Source organism: Triticum aestivum, chromosome 2B (assembly GCF_018294505.1).
Source record: "Triticum aestivum cultivar Chinese Spring chromosome 2B, IWGSC CS RefSeq v2.1, whole genome shotgun sequence".
NCBI lineage: Eukaryota > Viridiplantae > Streptophyta > Magnoliopsida > Poales > Poaceae > Triticum > Triticum aestivum.
This window is the reverse complement of record NC_057798.1, coordinates 28259974-28279330: the sequence shown is the minus strand read 5'-3', so window position 1 is coordinate 28279330 and position 19357 is coordinate 28259974. Positions and strand designations below refer to the sequence as shown.

At 43.4% G+C, this 19357-nt stretch overlaps 2 protein-coding genes across 18 annotated transcripts; both read right to left on the bottom strand.

Moving 5' to 3' along the window:
• Positions 1 to 745: 745 nt before the first annotated feature.
• LOC123043254 (beta-glucosidase 16) lies at positions 746 to 6039 on the bottom strand. Its single transcript, XM_044465660.1, has 12 exons — positions 5741 to 6039; positions 5558 to 5624; positions 3617 to 3678; positions 3450 to 3525; positions 3280 to 3354; positions 3116 to 3203; positions 2771 to 3023; positions 2555 to 2670; positions 2164 to 2425; positions 1983 to 2085; positions 1747 to 1849; positions 746 to 1201 (listed from the first exon to the last, which is right to left on the bottom strand). The coding sequence occupies exons 1-12, from the start codon at positions 5873 to 5875 to the stop codon at positions 994 to 996; spliced, it is 1548 nt and encodes a 515-aa protein (XP_044321595.1). The 5' UTR covers positions 5876 to 6039; the 3' UTR covers positions 746 to 993.
• A 3278-nt stretch (positions 6040 to 9317) lies between these two features.
• Positions 9318 to 18901, bottom strand: LOC123043253 (putative receptor-like protein kinase At4g00960). Of its 17 annotated transcripts, none has more exons than XM_044465642.1 (17): positions 18773 to 18901; positions 18226 to 18303; positions 17763 to 17840; positions 16872 to 17026; positions 16516 to 16771; positions 15772 to 15994; positions 15574 to 15694; positions 14214 to 14369; positions 13779 to 13811; positions 12413 to 12853; positions 12145 to 12206; positions 11324 to 11360; positions 10906 to 11240; positions 10672 to 10803; positions 10446 to 10594; positions 10033 to 10107; positions 9318 to 9634 (listed from the first exon to the last, which is right to left on the bottom strand). In XM_044465642.1, exons 4-13 carry the CDS (start codon positions 17022 to 17024, stop codon positions 11235 to 11237), a joined length of 1488 nt encoding a protein of 495 aa, XP_044321577.1. In that variant the 5' UTR covers positions 17025 to 17026; positions 17763 to 17840; positions 18226 to 18303; positions 18773 to 18901; the 3' UTR covers positions 9318 to 9634; positions 10033 to 10107; positions 10446 to 10594; positions 10672 to 10803; positions 10906 to 11234. The 17 variants fall into 17 exon arrangements, with proteins under 17 accessions (XP_044321577.1, XP_044321588.1, XP_044321592.1 ...); XM_044465653.1 differs by lacking the exon at positions 18773 to 18901 and adding an exon at positions 18414 to 18747 and having other exon boundaries at positions 15772 to 15883; XM_044465657.1 differs by lacking the exon at positions 18773 to 18901 and adding an exon at positions 18414 to 18747 and having other exon boundaries at positions 15772 to 15841.
• Between the last annotated feature and the right edge of the window lie 456 nt (positions 18902 to 19357).

The window sequence follows — 19357 nt, the reverse complement described above, 5'->3', positions numbered from 1 at the left end:
GCAAGTTTGCATGCTGCTAATCTTACCTACTTTGTGACAGATCAACATATAATTTCTTCTAGAGTTTTAATGATGTGTGTTAATAGTATATTAGTAACACCTAGTTCAGTCATAGAATTATGCAACCTGATGGTGATTCTCTTGTCATTTTGTTACTCAGGCTGTGGCATGCGACACCTATCCTTGTGATCGTAAGCATCCTCGCATATTTTTTCTTCTTGGAGCAATTGCTGGAAAGGGGAAAGCCCGGTTGGAAAATCATATTAACCACCAACCACCTCAGAACAGCGACTGAAATTTTTTATATGAACAGCCATGATAAAACCCTCATTGCAACGGTAACTAACTTGAAAATGCGTGTATGTGCAGTACGTGTGGATATACGCGGCGATCCAGTTCCTCTTTGTTGTGTTCTTCACTCATTTGTTCTACAGATATGCAAGCAAACCAGAGCATACTCTGCTCACACCGCCTGAAGTTTCTGAATGATTTGTGATGCAAGGATGTCTGAGAACTGTTTATATGTGCCAGCTGCAACTGCTGGCTGTGATAACCTTCGTGGGTTTCGGCGTGGGGATGATCGACAACTCCATCATCATCGAAGTGCTCAGGTGGAGGACAATGGCCCCGGCTCAGCCCCACCGCACTCGCAGGCCACCACGTGTCTCACAGCAGCAGAAGACGGCTCCGGCAGCCAGCCCATGTTCTGGATGCAAAATCTTTCTGAGTTTTCTGTTGCAGCATGTTGTGAGGAACCACGTACAATGCTATATAGCAGCTCCTGAAAGAGGATTCGGTAGCATGTGTCATGGTGTACAAACTATGTCAGGCATATATGGCTATGCTCTGCTCTTGTCCAGGGCAGGGAGTATGTAAAAATCCCATTAGAAATCTTCGAGATAAGCAAGTAAACAAACTTTTTTTCTTAATTTCTACTCCCTCTGACAGTTTCTTTTTACGGGTAACTGGATCTCACAGTAATGGCGGTAACTATCACGAATCTGCTCTTAGCGTCTGCACTTGGTCGGTCGGCCTAGAGCCCATGAGGAAGTCCCGGTACCACTTCGCCGACATCTTTGGAGTCCTCTTCTGCGTTTCATAATCCACATGGTACAGCCCGAACCTTACCGTGAAACCGAAAGTCCACTCGAAGTTGTCGATGATGCTCCACACGAAGTAGCCGCGCACGTTTGCTCCTTTCCTGTAAGCGTGAGGAAAGAGCTAATACTTTCAGAATGCAGAGTTGCAGAAGAAGCTTGTTATTTCTGTTTCATATTTTTAAGAGTGTGTGTGACAAATGAAAACAATTAGCCTGCTTTCTAGGATACTTTTTGAACGGGCTTGCCTAAAATGACTATAAAAGGAAATATATATGTGGAAACAAAAAAAAGAGTATATAACAAATAATGTAGAAAAAATAGAGCATAAGATACAAAAAATGAAACAGATAATGTACAAAAGGTATGAAACAAAAGAAGTAAAAACTAAAAGAAGAAGAAAAAAACGGGCGGATGAAATGTGTTTGCCGAGTGCCATGTGGCAGGAACTGGAGCAAAGCATGTGTTTGCCGAGTGCCACATGGCAGAAACTCGACAAAGGTGCAATTTGTCAAGTCTCATCCTTTTGCCATATTTTCCTCGTGGAACTCGACAAATGTCATGTTTTTCTAGTACCCGACAAAATGCACTTGGCAAACAACCTGACACTAGGCAAAGTTCCAGATTCGAGTAGTGGGTTGCACGTCACCTGACTGCTGAAGAGAGACACGTGAGATAACCCTGCAGGTAGTTCACTCTTTCAACATCATTGATCAATTCGTCCATAGTGTTATTGCTGTGTTGCGAGTAACCTGAAAAAAAAAGCGTAAGATAACACATGATCATTGTGAACGCATGGAAGCAAATGAGAAGGCACTAGAAGCTTCTCGATCTTCAGCAAGTTTACAGAATGCATCGTGAATTCGTGAGTCCATTGTCGCTCACCATTTTCAGTAACATAGACAGGTGTGTTCTTGTATCTCTGATTAACATACTTGACGATCTGTTCCATGCCCTCCGGAACATCATAGTAACCATCGAATGCGGTCTGCAACCATACGAACATGTGTGACAAAGAGAAGAAGAGTATGTGTAGGATGGCAAAACTGATCGAAGTAGTTCTTACGGGCTTCCCAATTGCCACGCCATCTCTTTCACCTGTAGCTAGGACTAGTGCATTCCCCTCATAAGTCTCGTAAGTGTTAAGGTCGCACGGAGAAGAGATGCAATCCTTGACATAAATTGTCGTGTAATGGTTTATACCGATAAAATCCGCCTTGTTCTTCCGCAGTAAGCTCTTCTCTTCTGAGGTGAACTTTGGTAAGTTGGATGATAACAACTCATGCATTTCCCCGGGATAATCACCAAAGAATATGGGCTCCAAAAACCTGAAGAAGAAAAATAAACATTGAAAAAAGACCGTAGTACAATAGTTTTTTTTGTAGCATAACTACGTAAAGTTGATATGAACATCCTCATACTAGTTGTTGCACTTGCAAAGGTGAATAAAGACGTACCAATCTACCTCAAAAGACAAGGCACGTCGTGCAGCCAGGATATCCTCTGTGGTGTTCATCAGCGGCTCATACCATTTCATCGCGATCACAATCCCAATAGATCCACCTTGCGTTGCCTAGTTCACACACACATGCATCGGAACAAGGTAGCACTACTTCTGATATCCACTGAAAGCTCCTCAATGACGACGTAGCAAGTTTGTTGGGTTCACTCACCTGATAATTCTTCTTGTAGTTGTGTACGGCGGCGGCATGTAACAGCAGCATGTTATGAGCCGCGACATAGGGTTCGTGATGAGAGTTCCCGCTCTCGCAGGTCCCGAATGGCGCGGAGCAGCGTGCCGGAGGGTACTTGCCCAGCACGTAGGCGAGCCTGGTGAACAGGTTGGGCTCGTTGATCGTCGTCCAGAACTTGACCCGGTCACCAAACGCCTTGAAGCAAACGTCCGCGTAGTAGTCGAACTCCTCCCTGGGAGAACACATTTTGTTGTTTTTCACAATGCAAGGCAGGCGCTCTGCCGATTTCATCAAGGAAAGGAGAAACAAAGGAGCTGCACGTACCGGATTCCGGCGCCCAACCAACCCCCGTATCGGGTCTCCATTTCGTGCGGCAGATCAAAGTGATGCAGTGTCACAAATGGCTCTATCCCTGGTTGACATTTTTGGCAATAGGTACGTTTAGATTGCTCTTGGTTGAAGACTATAGTGCAATCTGTTGCATGTACCTTTCTGCACGAGTGCATCAATCAGGCGGTCATAGAAAGCTATTCCAGCTGAATTAACGCCTCCAAGGCGGCCTCCTACGAGGATTCAATTCAGCGGCATTAATTTAGCTAAGCAACTACTTTTAACCGTGACCACTAAGCCGTAAAACTTTTTGCTTGTTTTGGCATACTTGGTAGGATTCTCGCCCATGAAATTGAGAATCTGTAGGAGTTGACGCCCAAACTATGAATGATCTCCACATCTTCCTGTTCACAACACACTGTCAGAATGAGTAGATGCACCATGCATCACATGGCAATTACTGGTGAATTTGTCCTGATTTTGCTAACTCTGTACCATGTACCGGTGGTAGTGATCATCCGCTACGTCCCCGTTCCGTCCATCATCGATACCCCTAGCTGTAGTGAATCAAAGCTTTTTGAGAGAAAAGCACGAGTTTGAACTTCTAAAATTAAATAGATGATGACATCCACATCTGCGTTTGAACTGTTCTTTCTTTTAGATAACATGCAGGAGTACTGTTCTGATATCAATGTTAGTTGGTCCAATGGTCATACGGTAAGGGAATATTCTCCTCTACATTAGAGGGAGAGAAAAAGGATAAGCACGATTCTGTAACCGCTCGCATAATTATCCGCGGAATGTTGTTGAAGTTGTGGGATCACTCTCTCATAAGAATGGGGATCTGCCGACTTGCTAGTTGTGGGATCACTCTGTCATTTGTAGTCTACTTCGAGTCACTCTGCCAAAGCCAAATTTATGGGAACCAAAGCAGGTAGCTGCTTCGATTGTAGTTTGGTGCGTGCGCTTCCAAGAAAGAGAGGTTGAGAAATCAGGCATGGCACCTAAAATTTATGTTTGTTTATTCTCAAATAGTCCTTCCATTCTTATAGGATATGGCATCACATACTTGTCGAGCAACCACACAAATATCATTGATGCTAAATCATACAGATGCGTCAAATCATTTGGCATCATTGTCGAGCAACCACACAAATAGCACATGTGCTAAATCATACAGATGTGTCAAATCGTTTGGCATCGTTGTCAAGCAACCACACAAATAGCACCGGTGCTAAACCATACAAATGTGTCAAATCATTTGGCATCGTTGTCGAGCAAGAGCAACCACACGAATAGCACCCTCTGAATCTTTTTATTGTCCAGCCCAATTGGTTTGGCATTAGAGCACCCTACTGCTCCGGTTCCCATATTTTTGGCTTGGGCGATGGGTTTGCACAATGGTGGGCATTAGTGCCAAACGCCAAAAATCATATATGGCAACATTATTTGGCTACACATTATGGATACCCGAACGAGAGCGACAGCATGCTCGGACGCCAAAGGAGTTAGGCTGAACAATAAAAAATGATTGATTTGCATGTCTTGCCTTGTGGAGTAGGGACAAGGTTGGAGAGAAAGAGAATTGTTTATAAAAATAATAGACCCCATCTCGAAATAAGTGTCTTAATTTTAATATAACTTTGTACTGAAAGAGTATATGACAGTTAGTGTGCATCACTCGATGATGGTCTTTTCTTCTCTTTGAAAAATAAATAATTGGTGTCACAATCAGGCCCATGTTGCACCAGTGTTTCAGATGACTATAGTGGACACAAATAGTTTTCTTTTTTGCGGGTAACACAAATAGGAAATTTGACAAGGATGCTAATTGATTAGTGCACAGCTAACTTCTTTTAAATACACCGGTTAGGACGTTTGAGTATATACGCGCGCACGCACACACGCGCACTCACACAACGCCTACTGAAGATCGGATCGAAATTGTGGAGCTTCAAGGTCGGCAAAGTCGCCATAGATCGTCTGCTATCTATGTAAACGTCGCCTCCCAACCTATGATTTGATCTCCGATAGAGAGATACAACCACAGATTGGTTGGTTCTCATTATATGGCGATCGAATTTGGGCACGCACAGAGTGTGGATGCGGCTTTGCTATTGCTCGCCGTCTCTGTTTCGTACAGCGGGGGTGGAAAGGAACCACTCATTTTCATCTTCATATATCCCCCTAAGCAACATGGATCACACAATCCTAAAAGAAAACACCTGACACACATGGATCACGCAAGGGCATCGAAGCAGAAAAGAGAAAAGATGACTTACAGCCACCGTTTCAAATAGCCCGCTATAGCTCCGCTATAGCACGCTATAGCGTTTACAAAAGGTCTTGCACTAAGAGACTTTGGTCCAAACAAATGAACAAACATTTTAAATAGCGCGCTAAGATGCTTAGCGCGCTATTTAAAACTTTGCTTACAGCGCGTGTGGGTGAAGACATCCCAGTTGCTGAGGCCCTTGCCGTCCTCCAGGTACGCGCCCTCGATCTGGAAGTGGAAGCAGAAATCATGCTGCGTCGTCAGCAACCGTGCCATGGGACCGAGGAGAACGGCAAGGCAAAAGAGAGACGACGCCGGCCGAAGCCAAGCTCCGATCCACCAACCTGGTAAGCCGACGTCGCAACGCCGAAGAGGAACCCCGGCAGGAACTCGGCGCGGTCGAGCCCTCGCGCCGACGGCACGAGGACTAGGATCGCCAGCGCCGCCAGCATGGGCATGCCCGTCGTCGCCGCGGCCATTTCCCCGTCGATCGCCACCTCAAGCTGGACTAACTGGAAAGGCAACGCCTCTTGGTTTATGAGGAGGCAGCGGCTAGCCCCTCCTGCAGGCTCACTTAGAGGCCACAGCAAAGTGGGTAAACCAGGTCCCCTCCTACAACTGCAATATACAGTATATAGTAGCAGAGTCCACATACGGCATGGCCGATGGCCCATATTTATAGGCCACACCAAGCTTTGCTTGCTAGTAATATCCCCGTGGTGCACGTGGAATGGCATGTGAAGGAGATCACATAATGGAATGGTAGATGAAAGATAGTCGTAACCTCTCACGATGGTGACACCTCGGCGGACTCAACAAAAAAAAAACTCAGAATATCTTTTTTGTTAGATTCTCTCAAAATATCTGTGCACCCATTGTTTTGTTGCTCAACTCGTCTCTACAGCTCCCGCACTGCCGCCGTTCTCCCTCACCAACCAGAGCGATCTCCCGCCTAAGAGCATGGTTAATAAGACAGCCTTGCTGCTGGCTACTCCCTCCTTTCCGGTTTATAGGGCTCAATTCAAAAATCTCACCAACCAAGGTAGATGATGAGTGGTGGAATACTTTTTGTAGTTTGCAAAAGCACCTAATTAATGCTCTTGTTTTCCTTAAAAAATTATGTTTACCAATGTATTAATTGCAATGCATGCATGCATAAAGTACATCCATTGGTCAATTTTCTCTTAATATTTGCATGCAATGATTTAATGCACCTTGGAATCTGAACATGTAATGGGGAACAACCATATTGAGCCTTATAAAATGGAAAAACTGAAATTTTGAGATAAGCCCTATAAACCGAAAAGGAGGGAGTATATGCCAATGCCATGTCACCTAAAGTCTACATAAAAGCCCACTAGTATAATAGATTGGCTCTAAACTAGCTACTGGTATTTAAAGCTTGCATGTGGAGAAAGGGAAAGAGATATACGTGACTGATGAAAAGGAGGTCGCATGCAGGTTTCTTTTCTTGGTTCCTGTGTTGGAGCTGGCGATTGATGAAGCACCCGCTTCCTTCTCTTTCTTGCCTTCTCTCTCCTTCAGCTGTGATTTTGATAACTAGCAGGAGTACATCACCGAATTAATGGCCGGTCTTGACGTGTCCCACCTTGACTAACTCTGCTTGCAGGTGCCGGTTGGCGGGCGGGCCTATTTCACCTGGGCGCTACAATGGCTACGTCCATGCTGCTTATTTTGCTGGTATGAACTCCGCCGATACTCTGATGAACGCATCTTCAAAAACGTGGAGTTCAAAGTCCGTCCCAAGTATAACGACCAGCAGGTCGCAGAGGTAGATAGCATCTTTGCCTCACAGGATTTCAAAAATATAGGAATAGGAAAAACGGAGGATTTGTCTGCTTAAATCTAACAAGAATTTGTTTTGTTTCAGTGCATCAAAAGAAAAACATAGTATTAGAGGTTTGAGCGTATGCTAAAAACCTGAAGGAATGTAGCGCAAATGATTCTTTCTAAAAAGTTTGAGCGGATGCTAAAACAACTCTACTCAATTGTAATGGCTTGAAGCGGTATGGATTGGCTACGGATGTTACCTCTGGTGAGTTATCGGACCGAGCTAAAGGGGCCGCATATCACGCCACACAGACAGACTCGCGACCTTGTTGAGCCCATCAGGCCCAATTTAACCACATTCGCCCGAAATTGCCACCAGATCAGCGGCCCGGTACATATAGCGCTCGCTGAGCTAGATTCAGAGCTAATCGGACGATAAAAAAAATGTCTAAAAGTGATTATCCAACGGTTGCGGAGGCTAATGACCTGAAAAGGCAGGAAAAATGCTCAGTTACAATGTACTTAAATGTGAAATGGCTTATAGCCAGCTGACTGGACCCTATTATAGTTGCTCTAATGCCGCCAACTCGAGCTCCTCTACCCAACGCTGCTGCACCACCCTAGCTCACCTGCCCAACACCGCTCCCCGCACTCCGCTGCCCGTCCCAACCCCTTGGAGTGAATTGCAAACAACTACCACATTTGAAGTTCTCATCCCGAATTGCCACAACATTTCTTGTGGGCCCCAAAAATTTATCTCTTTTCTTGCAAAAATAATCAATAAACACCCATCATTGATCGGGGGCATATTGATCTGATTTCTGACAGCTAGGGCCCGCCTATAACTGCTGACATGGCATAAAAGAGTCAACACCATTTGTTGACCATCAAATTAGACATGGGGCTCACCAGTATGTGACATTTCGTCAAGCACCTTGTGTGTATGTGCAGTGCGCCGCCGGAGCAGCAGGCCATGGCACACGGTGCTCCGGCGGGCTTGACTATCACCTGCACCGCCCTACTAATCCTCGTTCAGCACCACCATGTATGAGGGTGAAGGCGCGGTTCATGGAGGCTATGCGCGAGGAGGATGGCAACTGCGTGCTCGCCGCCATGATCCCCAATGACGAGTTGGACCGCCGTTAGCACCGCTGCCCCTTCCTTCTCGCCGCTCCGGGAGTCGTCCATCTCCGTGGCGCCGGAGCTGTCGTCGTGCGCTTGGGTCGTTCCAGTGGCTGGACGCGGCGGCGGCCACGTATCCCTCGCCGCCCTGGAACCCGATGGCAGCGCCAGAAATCGCATCGATGGAAGGTGACGAGCACGACACGGGCGGCAGCGCGGAGCAGGCGCTCGGGTTGCAGCCATGGCGCAGAGCAGCTCGGGCTGCACTTCTCAAAGGGGCGATTGCGCCTTCTCGACGGCTCAGGGAGCAAGTCGGCAGCGAGAAGCAGCAGCAGAGTATGCGTCAGTGGCAAGCAGCGACGGCGGCAACCCATGGTGGCGGGTGCGTGCGGGCAGGAGAGGTGCGGAGGGAAGGAGAGAAGGCGGGTGCGTGCGGGCAGGAGAGGTGCGGAGGGAAGGAGAGAAGGTGGACAAGGAGTGGATAGTATCCTGGTGGTGCACCGTGCACGTGGAATGGCATGTGAAGGAGATCACATAATACTGTAGTGTAGGTGAAAGATAGTCGTAACCTCTCACGATGGTGACACCTCGGCGGACTCAACAAAAAACTCTAAATCTCTGTGCAGCTAGCCTCTCCTGTTGTGCAGATAGCCGCCGATCTCCCTCACCAGCCTGAGCGATCCCTCCAGCTCGAGCTCCTCTGCCCGACACCGCGGCAGCCAGCACCACCCGAGCTCACCCGCCCGACACCGCTCCCTGCTCTTCTCTGCTCTTGTCTCTTGTCTTGGGCAGAGGACATAAGTATGTAAATAAAAGTGAATAAACTCTCTGCTGATTGTCAGAAGAGATAGATGATAATGTAAATTTCCTCTCAACATTTCATTTTCAGTACATCTGATATCCATATCTTCCCTTGGCACTTGTCGCCATCATTTTCTCGGCTGAATGAATTGGATGCATGAATAGCAGCCATCAGCAGTGATACCCCATATCCATATCCACATCTTATTGAGGAATGTACAACTTTTCTTTTGAGAAATATACAACATATCCATGAGGCCATAGACCGATATACATACATGTACATGTGTGGTAAATACACTGAAAACTTGGTCAGTTGCGGGCAGTTAATACTCCCTCCGTCCGGAAATACTTGTCCTAGAAATGATTGTATCTAGACTTATTTTAGTTATAGATCTAGGACAAGTATTTCCGGACGGAGGAGAACATATCAAATGGTATTTCCCCTGCTGCCCGCGACAACGAAATTTCCTTCATGGTCAACCTCCATAATTACCAATCCATCCTTATGCCCGATCATAACCCTGTACACAGTGCGTGCACTGTTAATGTATATCATCATCAAAATTTACACACATGTAGAATACATCCATATGAACGTGTGATTTTTCTCATATTTTTTTGAAACTTTAAAGCGTGATTTTTGAAAAACAAATTGAGCATATTTGATCCTTCGATGGACTAGAAAGTCCCCACTAGAAAGGAAAATATTTCATCCTTCAATGTTAAAAAGGGTGACAAGCAAGGGGATTCAACGCACTTTCAAGTGAAAACTTCGGTTATGAATCAAAAGGAAAAGAGAGAACTAGATCCTCAATTTTATTGTGTTATTTTATCCCTTTTTCTTTAATCTCTTAAGGTAATGGCGACGTAACATCGATCTTGGCAATTCGCAACTAGAGTAGAAGAAAACTGCACTCACCTTCTCAAGTCTTCCGTAATACTACATCGCAATGCATGAACTTCATAGAGGCTGAAGTTAAGTATCCCCTCGAGCCTGAAAGAGTACAAAATGTGTAGATCGTTGCTTACTACTCCCTCCGTAAAGAATTATAAAAGCGTTTAGATTACTACTTTAGTGAACTAAATGATCTTATATTTCTTCACAAAGGGAGTACAAACAACAATGGCATAGCTTTTCCATATATCGGCTTTACATAGTCTATGCAAGAAGAGGGGTGTTCATAAGGTTAAGGGGGGAGACCCCAAGTGAGGGCCAGCTCCTCATCATTTGTTGAATCATGATCCACCCTAGACTTGCTCATTTGAATCACGATCCATAAATTATGAAATAGGACTTCAACCATAAGAAATGTGCCTGCAATCAGTGCTTACATGAAGGTAGTTGAGTTCCAAAGACGAACAGTTCCGTCCCACGAACCTGTCATTACTTTTGGAAGCATAGGATGGGAACAGACGGTACTGACTCTACTTGTGTGCCCTTCAAGTGTTTTAATACAACTATTTGTCTGCAAATCCCAAATCTGTTTCAAGAGGAAGAAAATGTTAAAGGAAATGCTCCATGTATGTGCTCCAGTGTTCTTTAGAGAAGAGTCAACACCTTGGCAGTCTTATCATCAGATCCTGTAATTAAAAATTGCTTATCACCACGAGAAAAGTAATCCAAACATCTCACTTTGGATGTATGGCCAGCCAACGTGAGGTTAGAACGGGGAGAATCAAGACTCCAAATCTGAAATTTCATTTTAAGGACTTTACAATCACTTTAGTAACAGGCTAAATTAATGGTCACAGCAAACATTTGGTTAGGAAAATGGGAGGATTGGAACCAAACCTTAATAGTCTTGTCCTGGGAAACACTAGCAAAAATAGTTGCATCTTTGGTATTAAATGCTATTTGGTACACAGAACCTTTGTGTCCCTTAAATGTCTGAGCAGATTTCCGGCCCTTTTTCCAGTCCCACAGCTCAATATCGTAGTCATGGGATGCTGACAATACGTAAGTCTTAGTTGGGTGAACAGCCAAAGAAGTGATTGATGCATTATGAGCCTTCAGATTCTTGACTTCCTCCCATGTATCATAATTGTACACATAGATCCAACCTTTACGATCTCCGGCGGTTCCAGCCACAATCCACTGCTCCCTTTCAATGAAACTAGCTGTCAAAACTGCAGTTGGAGCGATTGAAAATTATAAGGTGCATGAGAGAAACTAATTAAGCATTGAATAATGAATGTTATGGCGAACTCACATGGCAAGCCTTTTTGCTCATGAACCAATTCCTGCGGCTAATTGTCAAGTAAATAATTAGGCTATGTTTGATATTACTGTGGAATAGTCAAACCAAAAAAAATTGACTGCCACATACTCTAGATTCTAGAATGACCAAAAAAATGTGACTCAAATATAATATATCATAGCCAACTTCTCCTAATTATTTGTCCAGCTCATTTAAAAGAAAAATCGATTTGAAATTTGAAAGCTTGTTACAGCACTTCTTAAATGCTACTCCCAAAACCTTTGCAGAACTATTAATGCTGATTTGGTGTGCATACTTTACATTGACCTTCGAGAGCACGACTAACATGAACCATATAGCTTATTTCCCACGTAAATCTAAACTTACTAACATTCCTAGAAGCCAATCTATCATTACTTAGCTCAAGCTACTGCATTTTATAACACTATTAATGTTGGAGTTGATGGCATTAGTATGTGTGACATCCTACATTCCGGCCCCTCATCACATGAAGACTGATTGACATGTACTTTGATGTTGTCTCTAGAAAAAGACAGACTGAGATGTGGGACCACTTGGCATCTTTGAAGAAATATTTAAAAAAATGCCAAATCATAAGTTTGAAATCACATTATGTACAATTGAACAAGCACAACACCACTTAACCATCTTAGCTCCATATCTTCCGTATTTCTTGTTCTTCAAAAAAGAGCTTTGGAGGGGTGTAGGAATAGGAATAGGAAATCACATTATGTACAACATTCTATAAAAACTTGCTAAATAATTTAGTGAATAATTTAATGCTTGCTAAATAATTGAAAATGACCACTCACCACGGCTTTGTTGGATGCACATCCATAGAGAATATTTTAGTGAACTTCTCCATGGGTATGATCTGATCAAACAAATTAAACAAACAATAATCAATACACCAAAAAAATATGAACACATGCTCGTTTTAATTACGAAGGATATGTGCATGGGCCTACAAAATAAACAAGATTGGGTTGAAAGTAATAAGTTATCTCCTGATAGACAGAGCTAATTAATGATCCCAGTGAGAATTACACATAGCATTGTTTACGTACTTGACGAACTCACCTTAACATTTATTATCTCTCTTTGCAGTTCAAAAACAGCTTGGAGCGTCACCTCATGCACCGAATGAACGTTCTTCTCTTTTACATCAGAAAAAAAATTACAGTAGTCGATATCGGCTCTTACTTGTCCGATATCCTTCAGCTCTTGATCGCTCATTACGCTGCTCTGAATCACAAACTCATCCTTGTGCGGCGCTGGCTGCTGCCAGCCCCTCATTCTTACAAAGAGGGTGTAGGTTGACTTCGGTGGAATGTTGCCGTAGAGCCCCTTGTCAAAATACCTATCTGGGCTCCCTGATACGAGTCTAAAGGCAAAGCGGTGATCTGTGTTGTTCCTTAGGTAAAGTGCGCACGTGATCAAGTTGTTTTGCTCAAAAAGGAATCGAAGCTCCAGGGGGTGGATGGCAAGGTGCTCGGTGGATCTTGCAGTTTCTTGGCTCATCTGAAGTTAATGGAAGGCCAATGCATTTAACAGTCAACAAAAATTAAGCACTAAGCATTAACAGTGTGTTCAGCTTCACAGGGATATTTAGTTTTATGCAATACTGGCTAGCTAACGTTGTCTGCTTTGGCAACAGAAAGGTAAAAATATATGTAACACGTATTTGTTACAAATGATAAAGCTGAACCAGATTTTATAGCCAAAATCATGATTCGGATATGATTAAACCTGTCAGTTTGTGGGGGTCCCATTGCTAAATATGATTAATGTTATGATGAGAGCAACTTGATAGTGTATTTCATGGGACTTATGCCAAATATATACAATTAAAAGAGAGGAGATAAGGTAGTAATCTTAAACAAAAGGAATACAAAGAAGAGTCCTAATTAGCCTTAGTTAGGGAACTCAGCTGAGCATTTGTGTCATGTGGTCTCTCATGTGCACTTAAACCCAGCCTATGAAGCTCCTCTTTGGCCTTTTTGAGATCCTGGTTTTCTGTTGGAGACATTGATAGAGTATGTGCTGTACATGCTGAGGACTCTGCTAGGGATGGTACAACAAGAATGCCCAATTTCACCTCATGCACTTTTCTACCCGTGTGTGTTTTGAACATGTCCAGAGCTATGTAGCGGGTCTTGAAACCCTCGCTCACCACGGTGCTCCGCACAATGAGCACGTCATTGCACTGCACAGACAGTGGTGACATCTCATGTGCTTCCCTTATTAGCCCAAGTTCATGCGTGGACCATGGTAACAGGATTCCTCTGCTTGGCCCTGACCAAGAGAATCCATACTTCGCCATGCTGGACCATTCCATTGCATTGAAAGCAACGTAGTCATCAGTAATATTGGCTAGCTTTAGTTTTTGTGTCACTGATATGTGCGTGTTTGGCTCCAAGTGGAAATGGAGTTCAAGAGGCTCTACCTGAATCAGGTTCTCTGAGTCGGATGAGTTTGTCTACAAGAAAGTTAAAGTCATTAATGAGGGCCTGATAAACATAAAATCAATGAAGATAATGAATGCAATCAATGAAGACAATGAAAACTACGTCATCATTTTTCAACTGGAGCATGTCCTCTTTGATCAAAGTGACCAGAAAAAACAGTTTGTTATAATTTTCACAAAATGATGGATGGCTTTGACAATTTGGAGGCTGAAATTTAAGGCACAAACAGTCATATATTCTTAATACTGATCTTTGCAGTCATTTAAGCGAGTGATGTTTTTAATGACTGTATTATATTTAAAATGTGGGATACACATATGCACCAAAAGGTGGAATATGCACCAGACAAATTCCTATGTTACATATGATGTTAAAAGAGGACATGATTACATATATTCCCTGAATGACCGTACCCTGTATATGGAAGACCCTAGGCTCTCCATCTCATTCAGTTTCTTGATTATTTCCTCTGCTGTAGGTCGCTTATGTTGGTCAGCTTCCATACAAGATTGAGCTATTTGGATGCAGCTCTTCGCTTGTGTGCAGTCCACATCTAATGATTCATGCCACTGCAATGTTAACACATATTAGTAAGGATGGCAGCACAGTAAACGATGAGAAAAAAAAAACTAACATCTGTATTCAAGATATTTGTTATTCCAAGATTCAACCTTGACAACAAGCTCAGTTTTTGTCAGAGCAGAATAAGGTAAATATGTTCAAAACAGAACTATATAAAATATTTTCAATGCGTGATTGTAAAATATAATGGTCAATGTTGTTGACCTCAAAACGTAAATGGACATCAGCATTTTTTTAAGCTTGTGGTAGTAGCTTTGTGAAACTATTATTAGCAATTACTCACTCCATCCCATAATATAAGAACGTTTTTAACACTAGTGTAGTGTCAAAAACACTCTTATATTATGGGATGGAGGGAGTAGTTAATAACGTTACCAGTCCAAACATGCGTCAGGCAATTCTATAAAGTCACACATACGACTACCTTGCAGGTTCAGACAAACTCGAGTTAGCATTAATAACGCTTGGTAACTAGATATTACATACTCGACATTTGTTTGAAATTGGTATACATTAGTATTTATTAGTTTTCATACTTTCAGAAGCACTGTTCTTCTATTGACGAATTAATTGATAACTGTGTGTCAGGGTGATATGTTCCCTAGCAAAGCTTTCGTGCTTCCAGCCTCACGGCATGTCACGCCAAGCACAGAAGAGAAAATATCATTGCTTTCCCGTGAAGTCTCTGGCTTCACCATTGAGGTCCTCTGTCGCATAGAGCAACCACTCTCATTTACCCACCAGCGTAGGGTACCGCATGTTTCATCAAAGTGGTTGTGGCTTGCTACTGCACCACTTGAACTGGAGAAACTTACCCCCCACACCCCCACCCTATATGTATCCGATTGGATGTTGAGGAACGGCAAGACGCAGATGCACGTAAGCTGCCTACTGCAAGCTCCGTTGATGCCCTGCCCTGACTGTCTGTTCTGTTGAGTGAACTGTTTCACACTGCTTCGTCACTTGTCCCTACCTCAGGCTACTGTACGCCATCTTCTGTACTGGAATAACCAGGAGCATGGCGTAGAGTGATCAATAAACCCTATACACTGAATCGGTAGTTTGCAAACCAACACAGTTTGCCTATTATGACTGGTACTACGTACTTTCTATATGAGGATAATACAGAACTGGTAAATTTTGTTATAATTGAACAAAATAGACAAAAATGTTTATGTAAATTGTCCTTACATTTTCAATGTCATAATTGTTCTGCCCCACTAATAGCTTTGAGACTACAATTCCCAAAGCAAATATGTCTGACTTGAACGATATTTCTCCTTTGTCTATGACCTCTGGTGCAATATATCCCCTGCAAGACATTGATAATCTAAAGCGTCACGGCATAAAGCAAATTTAACAGACTTGATATCAAGAAAAGAAATTTACCGTGTTCCAGGAACGTTTTTAGTAAACACTCTAGATTGTCCTTCATCAAATAATCTTGACAAACCGAAGTCTGTAATTTTCGGTTCCATGTAAGCGTCGAGCAGAACATTGTCTGGTTTCAAATCCAAATGGGTGATACGTTCTTTATGAAGATATTGCAATCCATGACAAATTCCCTTAATCATTTTATAGCGTATTTGCCATTCATCTCCATGAGATATCCCTGTAAGTGACATTGCCAATGTTTTGCAGTTCTCGTTGTTATATTATTATAAAAGCTTAATGCTTAGGTTGCATAACGTCAATGTTGAGAACATCAGGTGTTGTTTACCAAGTTCTATCGATTCATATTATTTATGTGTTAAACATCACAAGACAGTTAGTACTTCAGAATAACCAGCAGCACTGATGCACATCATAGCACCACAATTTATGATTCAAGCAAATATTTGTTTCTTTGATAAACTAGTTTGTCTGGTAAAGAACGATTGGTAAGATAATTCTGAGGGGCTAGACTCAATTTTTGGTTTGATGGTAGTGCTTATGTTTAGGATGTGGTCTAACTTTCACTTTCAAACACATGATAAAATTTAAAGTTTCAATGCGCTAAAATAAGGTATAATTTAGGAAAGAATTTTCAAGATTGAAATCTGGTACTCCCTCCGATTCATATTAACATGAATCAGAGGGAGTACTTGCTCTCGTACAAACTACATATAGGGGAATAAAGCTAAAAGCTTATACCTTTAATGTAATCGTGAAGGTTTCCATTAGGAACATACTCAAAGCAGAGCAACCTTTGTCGTAGCTCTGCCATAACATGTCTTCCATCAAATTTTACCAATTCCCCTTGTGTATCCGCACAATAGTCTAAGAATCTTACTATATTATTGTGTTTTGCCCTTACTAAACAGTTAACCTCATCCACAAATAGCTCATCAGAAAAATCCTGCTCTATAAAAAGTTTCTTGACAGCAACTTTCTCATTCCGAAGAACTCCCTATATATAACTTAACGTATTATTAGCATCAACATAGGAATTCTGCTCCACAGGAGTAGGAAGATTTAGCATCTGTGAAATGATCAATAACAAATCGTACCAGGTAAACGACTCCAAAACCACCAAGACCAATCTCTTGAGAGAAATTTGTTGTAATTGACTTTATAAGTGCATATGATAGCTTGGTAGGCTCTGCATTTGCATCTGTCAATATGAGCTCCAGGGCTTCAAGTTCACTTGCTTGATCAGCCATTTCTATGACACACAAAAAAAAATCTTGAATAAGACCATGCACATAGTACTAATTGTTTCACAGTGAGAACACGTTATTAATTCTTGCAAAGAAAGTTCTACAGCGAAATTTAAAACACTATTTCAATACACACATGAGCAAATGGTCAGAAGCACTGTGCTCTGTTGACTAGTTGCAATCTTATAGTTCAAACACTAACACAAATCAGGTCAGGGTTGGCAGTGATGTTATGGCACTAAATCCATTCCGAGCAGTAGTCTAAGTGGAAAATATGATGTGTTAGTGCAACCCCTGATTATCGAGTTCGTTTGGAAAACAATATAAAGATTATGTAACTTTCAAATAGGAAAATTAGTATGCAAAAATTACTTAGTCCCACAATGATTATTTATCGAGTTTTGCATGTAATATGTAGTCTCCCAGGTGTGCGTACTAAATGCACATATATCTGCATTTCACATATTTTTCTTTCTAATGAACAGGTATTCTAAAACAAGGTGATGTTCTTGTGTCACACCCAAATGACTTCTCCAGGAGTCTTGATTATGTTCAAGAATATTGCAGGCAGGGAACAGGTGGCCCTCCCCAATATACATGGCACTCTAAAATAAAAATCCTCGAAGTTTTTAAGCGCAAAGATGAACAGGACGATGCAGTAAACCAAAATAACATGTCCTACTCTTTGGAGATCACACATTATGAAGAAATCGATAATAACAAGGATGAACACACACATACTTTAAATCTGAAGAATGGTTGGTGGCTCCAAAGGTGACCAACAGAGCTGGAGCTTCCGGAAACACCAACCAGGAAAACCTGCAGGGAGAAGCTTCTAATGAATAGGACATCAGAAACCTGCAGGGACATGTCATAATTGGTCTCCCAGGTGTGTGCATATATCTGTATTTGACATCAGAAATTTCTAATGAATAGGTACCCTAAAACAGGGTGATGTTCTTAATTGTATCACACCCTGATGGCTTCCCCAAAGGTCTCGAATATGTTCAAGAATATTGCAGGCAGGGAAGAGGTGACCCTCCCCAGTATACAGGGCACTCGAAAACAGAAATCCTGGAAGTTTTAAGCACAAAGATGAACAGAGCGATGCAGTAAACAGAAATAGCATGCCCTGTTTCATCTGCTTTGGAGATCACGCATTATGAAGAACTCAAGATGATAACAAGGATGAGCATACACATACTTTAAATCTGAACAATGGTTAATCGCCCCACAGGTGACCAGCAGAGCTGGAGCTTCCGGAAACACCGGCCTGGAAGACCTGCAGGGATGCAAACCAAATCTAGCTGCTCAAAAAAGCATCCATAAAGAAGGAAGAAATCCGGTCGATCTACGGGTTGCCTATGGATGCACAGAACCACCGAACTCCACCTTTGAGAACTATGCGCGAGATCCGTTGACTTCGCTCGATCTAGTTAGCTGTGTGATCAAGAAGGCCGAGCAAAAATGGACTCTGCTCCGTTTGATTAAATAGGGGGGAGGAGGATGGATGCGATGCTGACTGGTGGAAGCGACGGAGCCCAACAAACCGCGGCAGGGAGCCATTAAAATATGCGGGGGGCTGAGAGCTACTTTTCTATATCAAAGTCGAGAGCATCTTTGAATCCTGGTGTCGAGTGGGGCAAAGGGGATTGGATCTTTCTATCCTGTTCATCCTAGGGTTCGTCCGAGTAAAACTGAGTACAGAATGCGAGGAGCAAAGGAGTAGCAGGCTGGGAAGGGGCTCGCACCTGTAAGGATTCATGGTCGAAGAGCTCTTGGCCTCGCCGATGCTGGCGGCCATGGCACGGCGGCGGGTCTGCTGGGAGCTCCTTGACGCTCGTCAGAGGAGTATTTAACCAAAAACTACCACAATTCGTGCAACCGTGCCTATAAATTACCACTTTACGATTTTGTTCTGAAAACTACCACTTTTTTTATTAATATGTAACTAAAAACTATCAAGTGTGAAAACTGCTCGCTTTGACTGGGTTAAACCCGAATCTGACTGCCCGACCCCACCGTTTAGGTGCCAGCGTAATGAAGCGCTCATGGCCAGCCGTTAACGCCCGTGACTGCTGCGCCTGCGCCCCCGCTCATCTTCCCTCGCCCGCCGCAGTGGTCACCGGAGCACTGCCGGCAGTCGCCGACCCCATCGCGACCGGATTCTGCAGCCTCGCCTCCCTGGCGCAGCCCCGCCGCCCAGCGAACCGCCCCGCGCCGCCCGTCGCCATGGCCTCGCCCCGAGCGGCCGCCGTCCCGGGGCTCGCCGCCGGCAGGCCTCCCCATCAGCGTGCAACCTCGTCGTCGCCAGATCCGGCAGACGCCGCCCCGAA

What these genes read in the sequence shown, in the direction of transcription:
- LOC123043254 (XM_044465660.1), bottom strand. Translation starts at nt 5,875, where the DNA reads ATGGCCGCGGCGACGACGGGCATGCCCATGCTGGCGGCGCTGGCGATC. An exon ending in TTGCGACGTCGGCTTACCAG is followed by an intron (nt 5,625 to 5,740) that starts GTTGGTGGATCG and finishes TTCCACTTCCAG; the next exon opens with ATCGAGGGCGCGTACCTGGA. An exon ending in TGATGCACTCGTGCAGAAAG is followed by an intron (nt 3,204 to 3,279) that starts GTACATGCAACA and finishes AATGTCAACCAG; the next exon opens with GGATAGAGCCATTTGTGACA.
- LOC123043253 (XM_044465642.1), bottom strand. Translation starts at nt 17,024, where the DNA reads ATGGCTGATCAAGCAAGTGAACTTGAAGCCCTGGAGCTCATATTGACA. An exon ending in TAGGGTCTTCCATATACAGG is followed by an intron (nt 13,812 to 14,213) that starts GTACGGTCATTC and finishes ACTTTCTTGTAG; the next exon opens with ACAAACTCATCCGACTCAGA. An exon ending in ACTCAGAGAACCTGATTCAG is followed by an intron (nt 12,854 to 13,778) that starts GTAGAGCCTCTT and finishes CATTAACTTCAG; the next exon opens with ATGAGCCAAGAAACTGCAAG.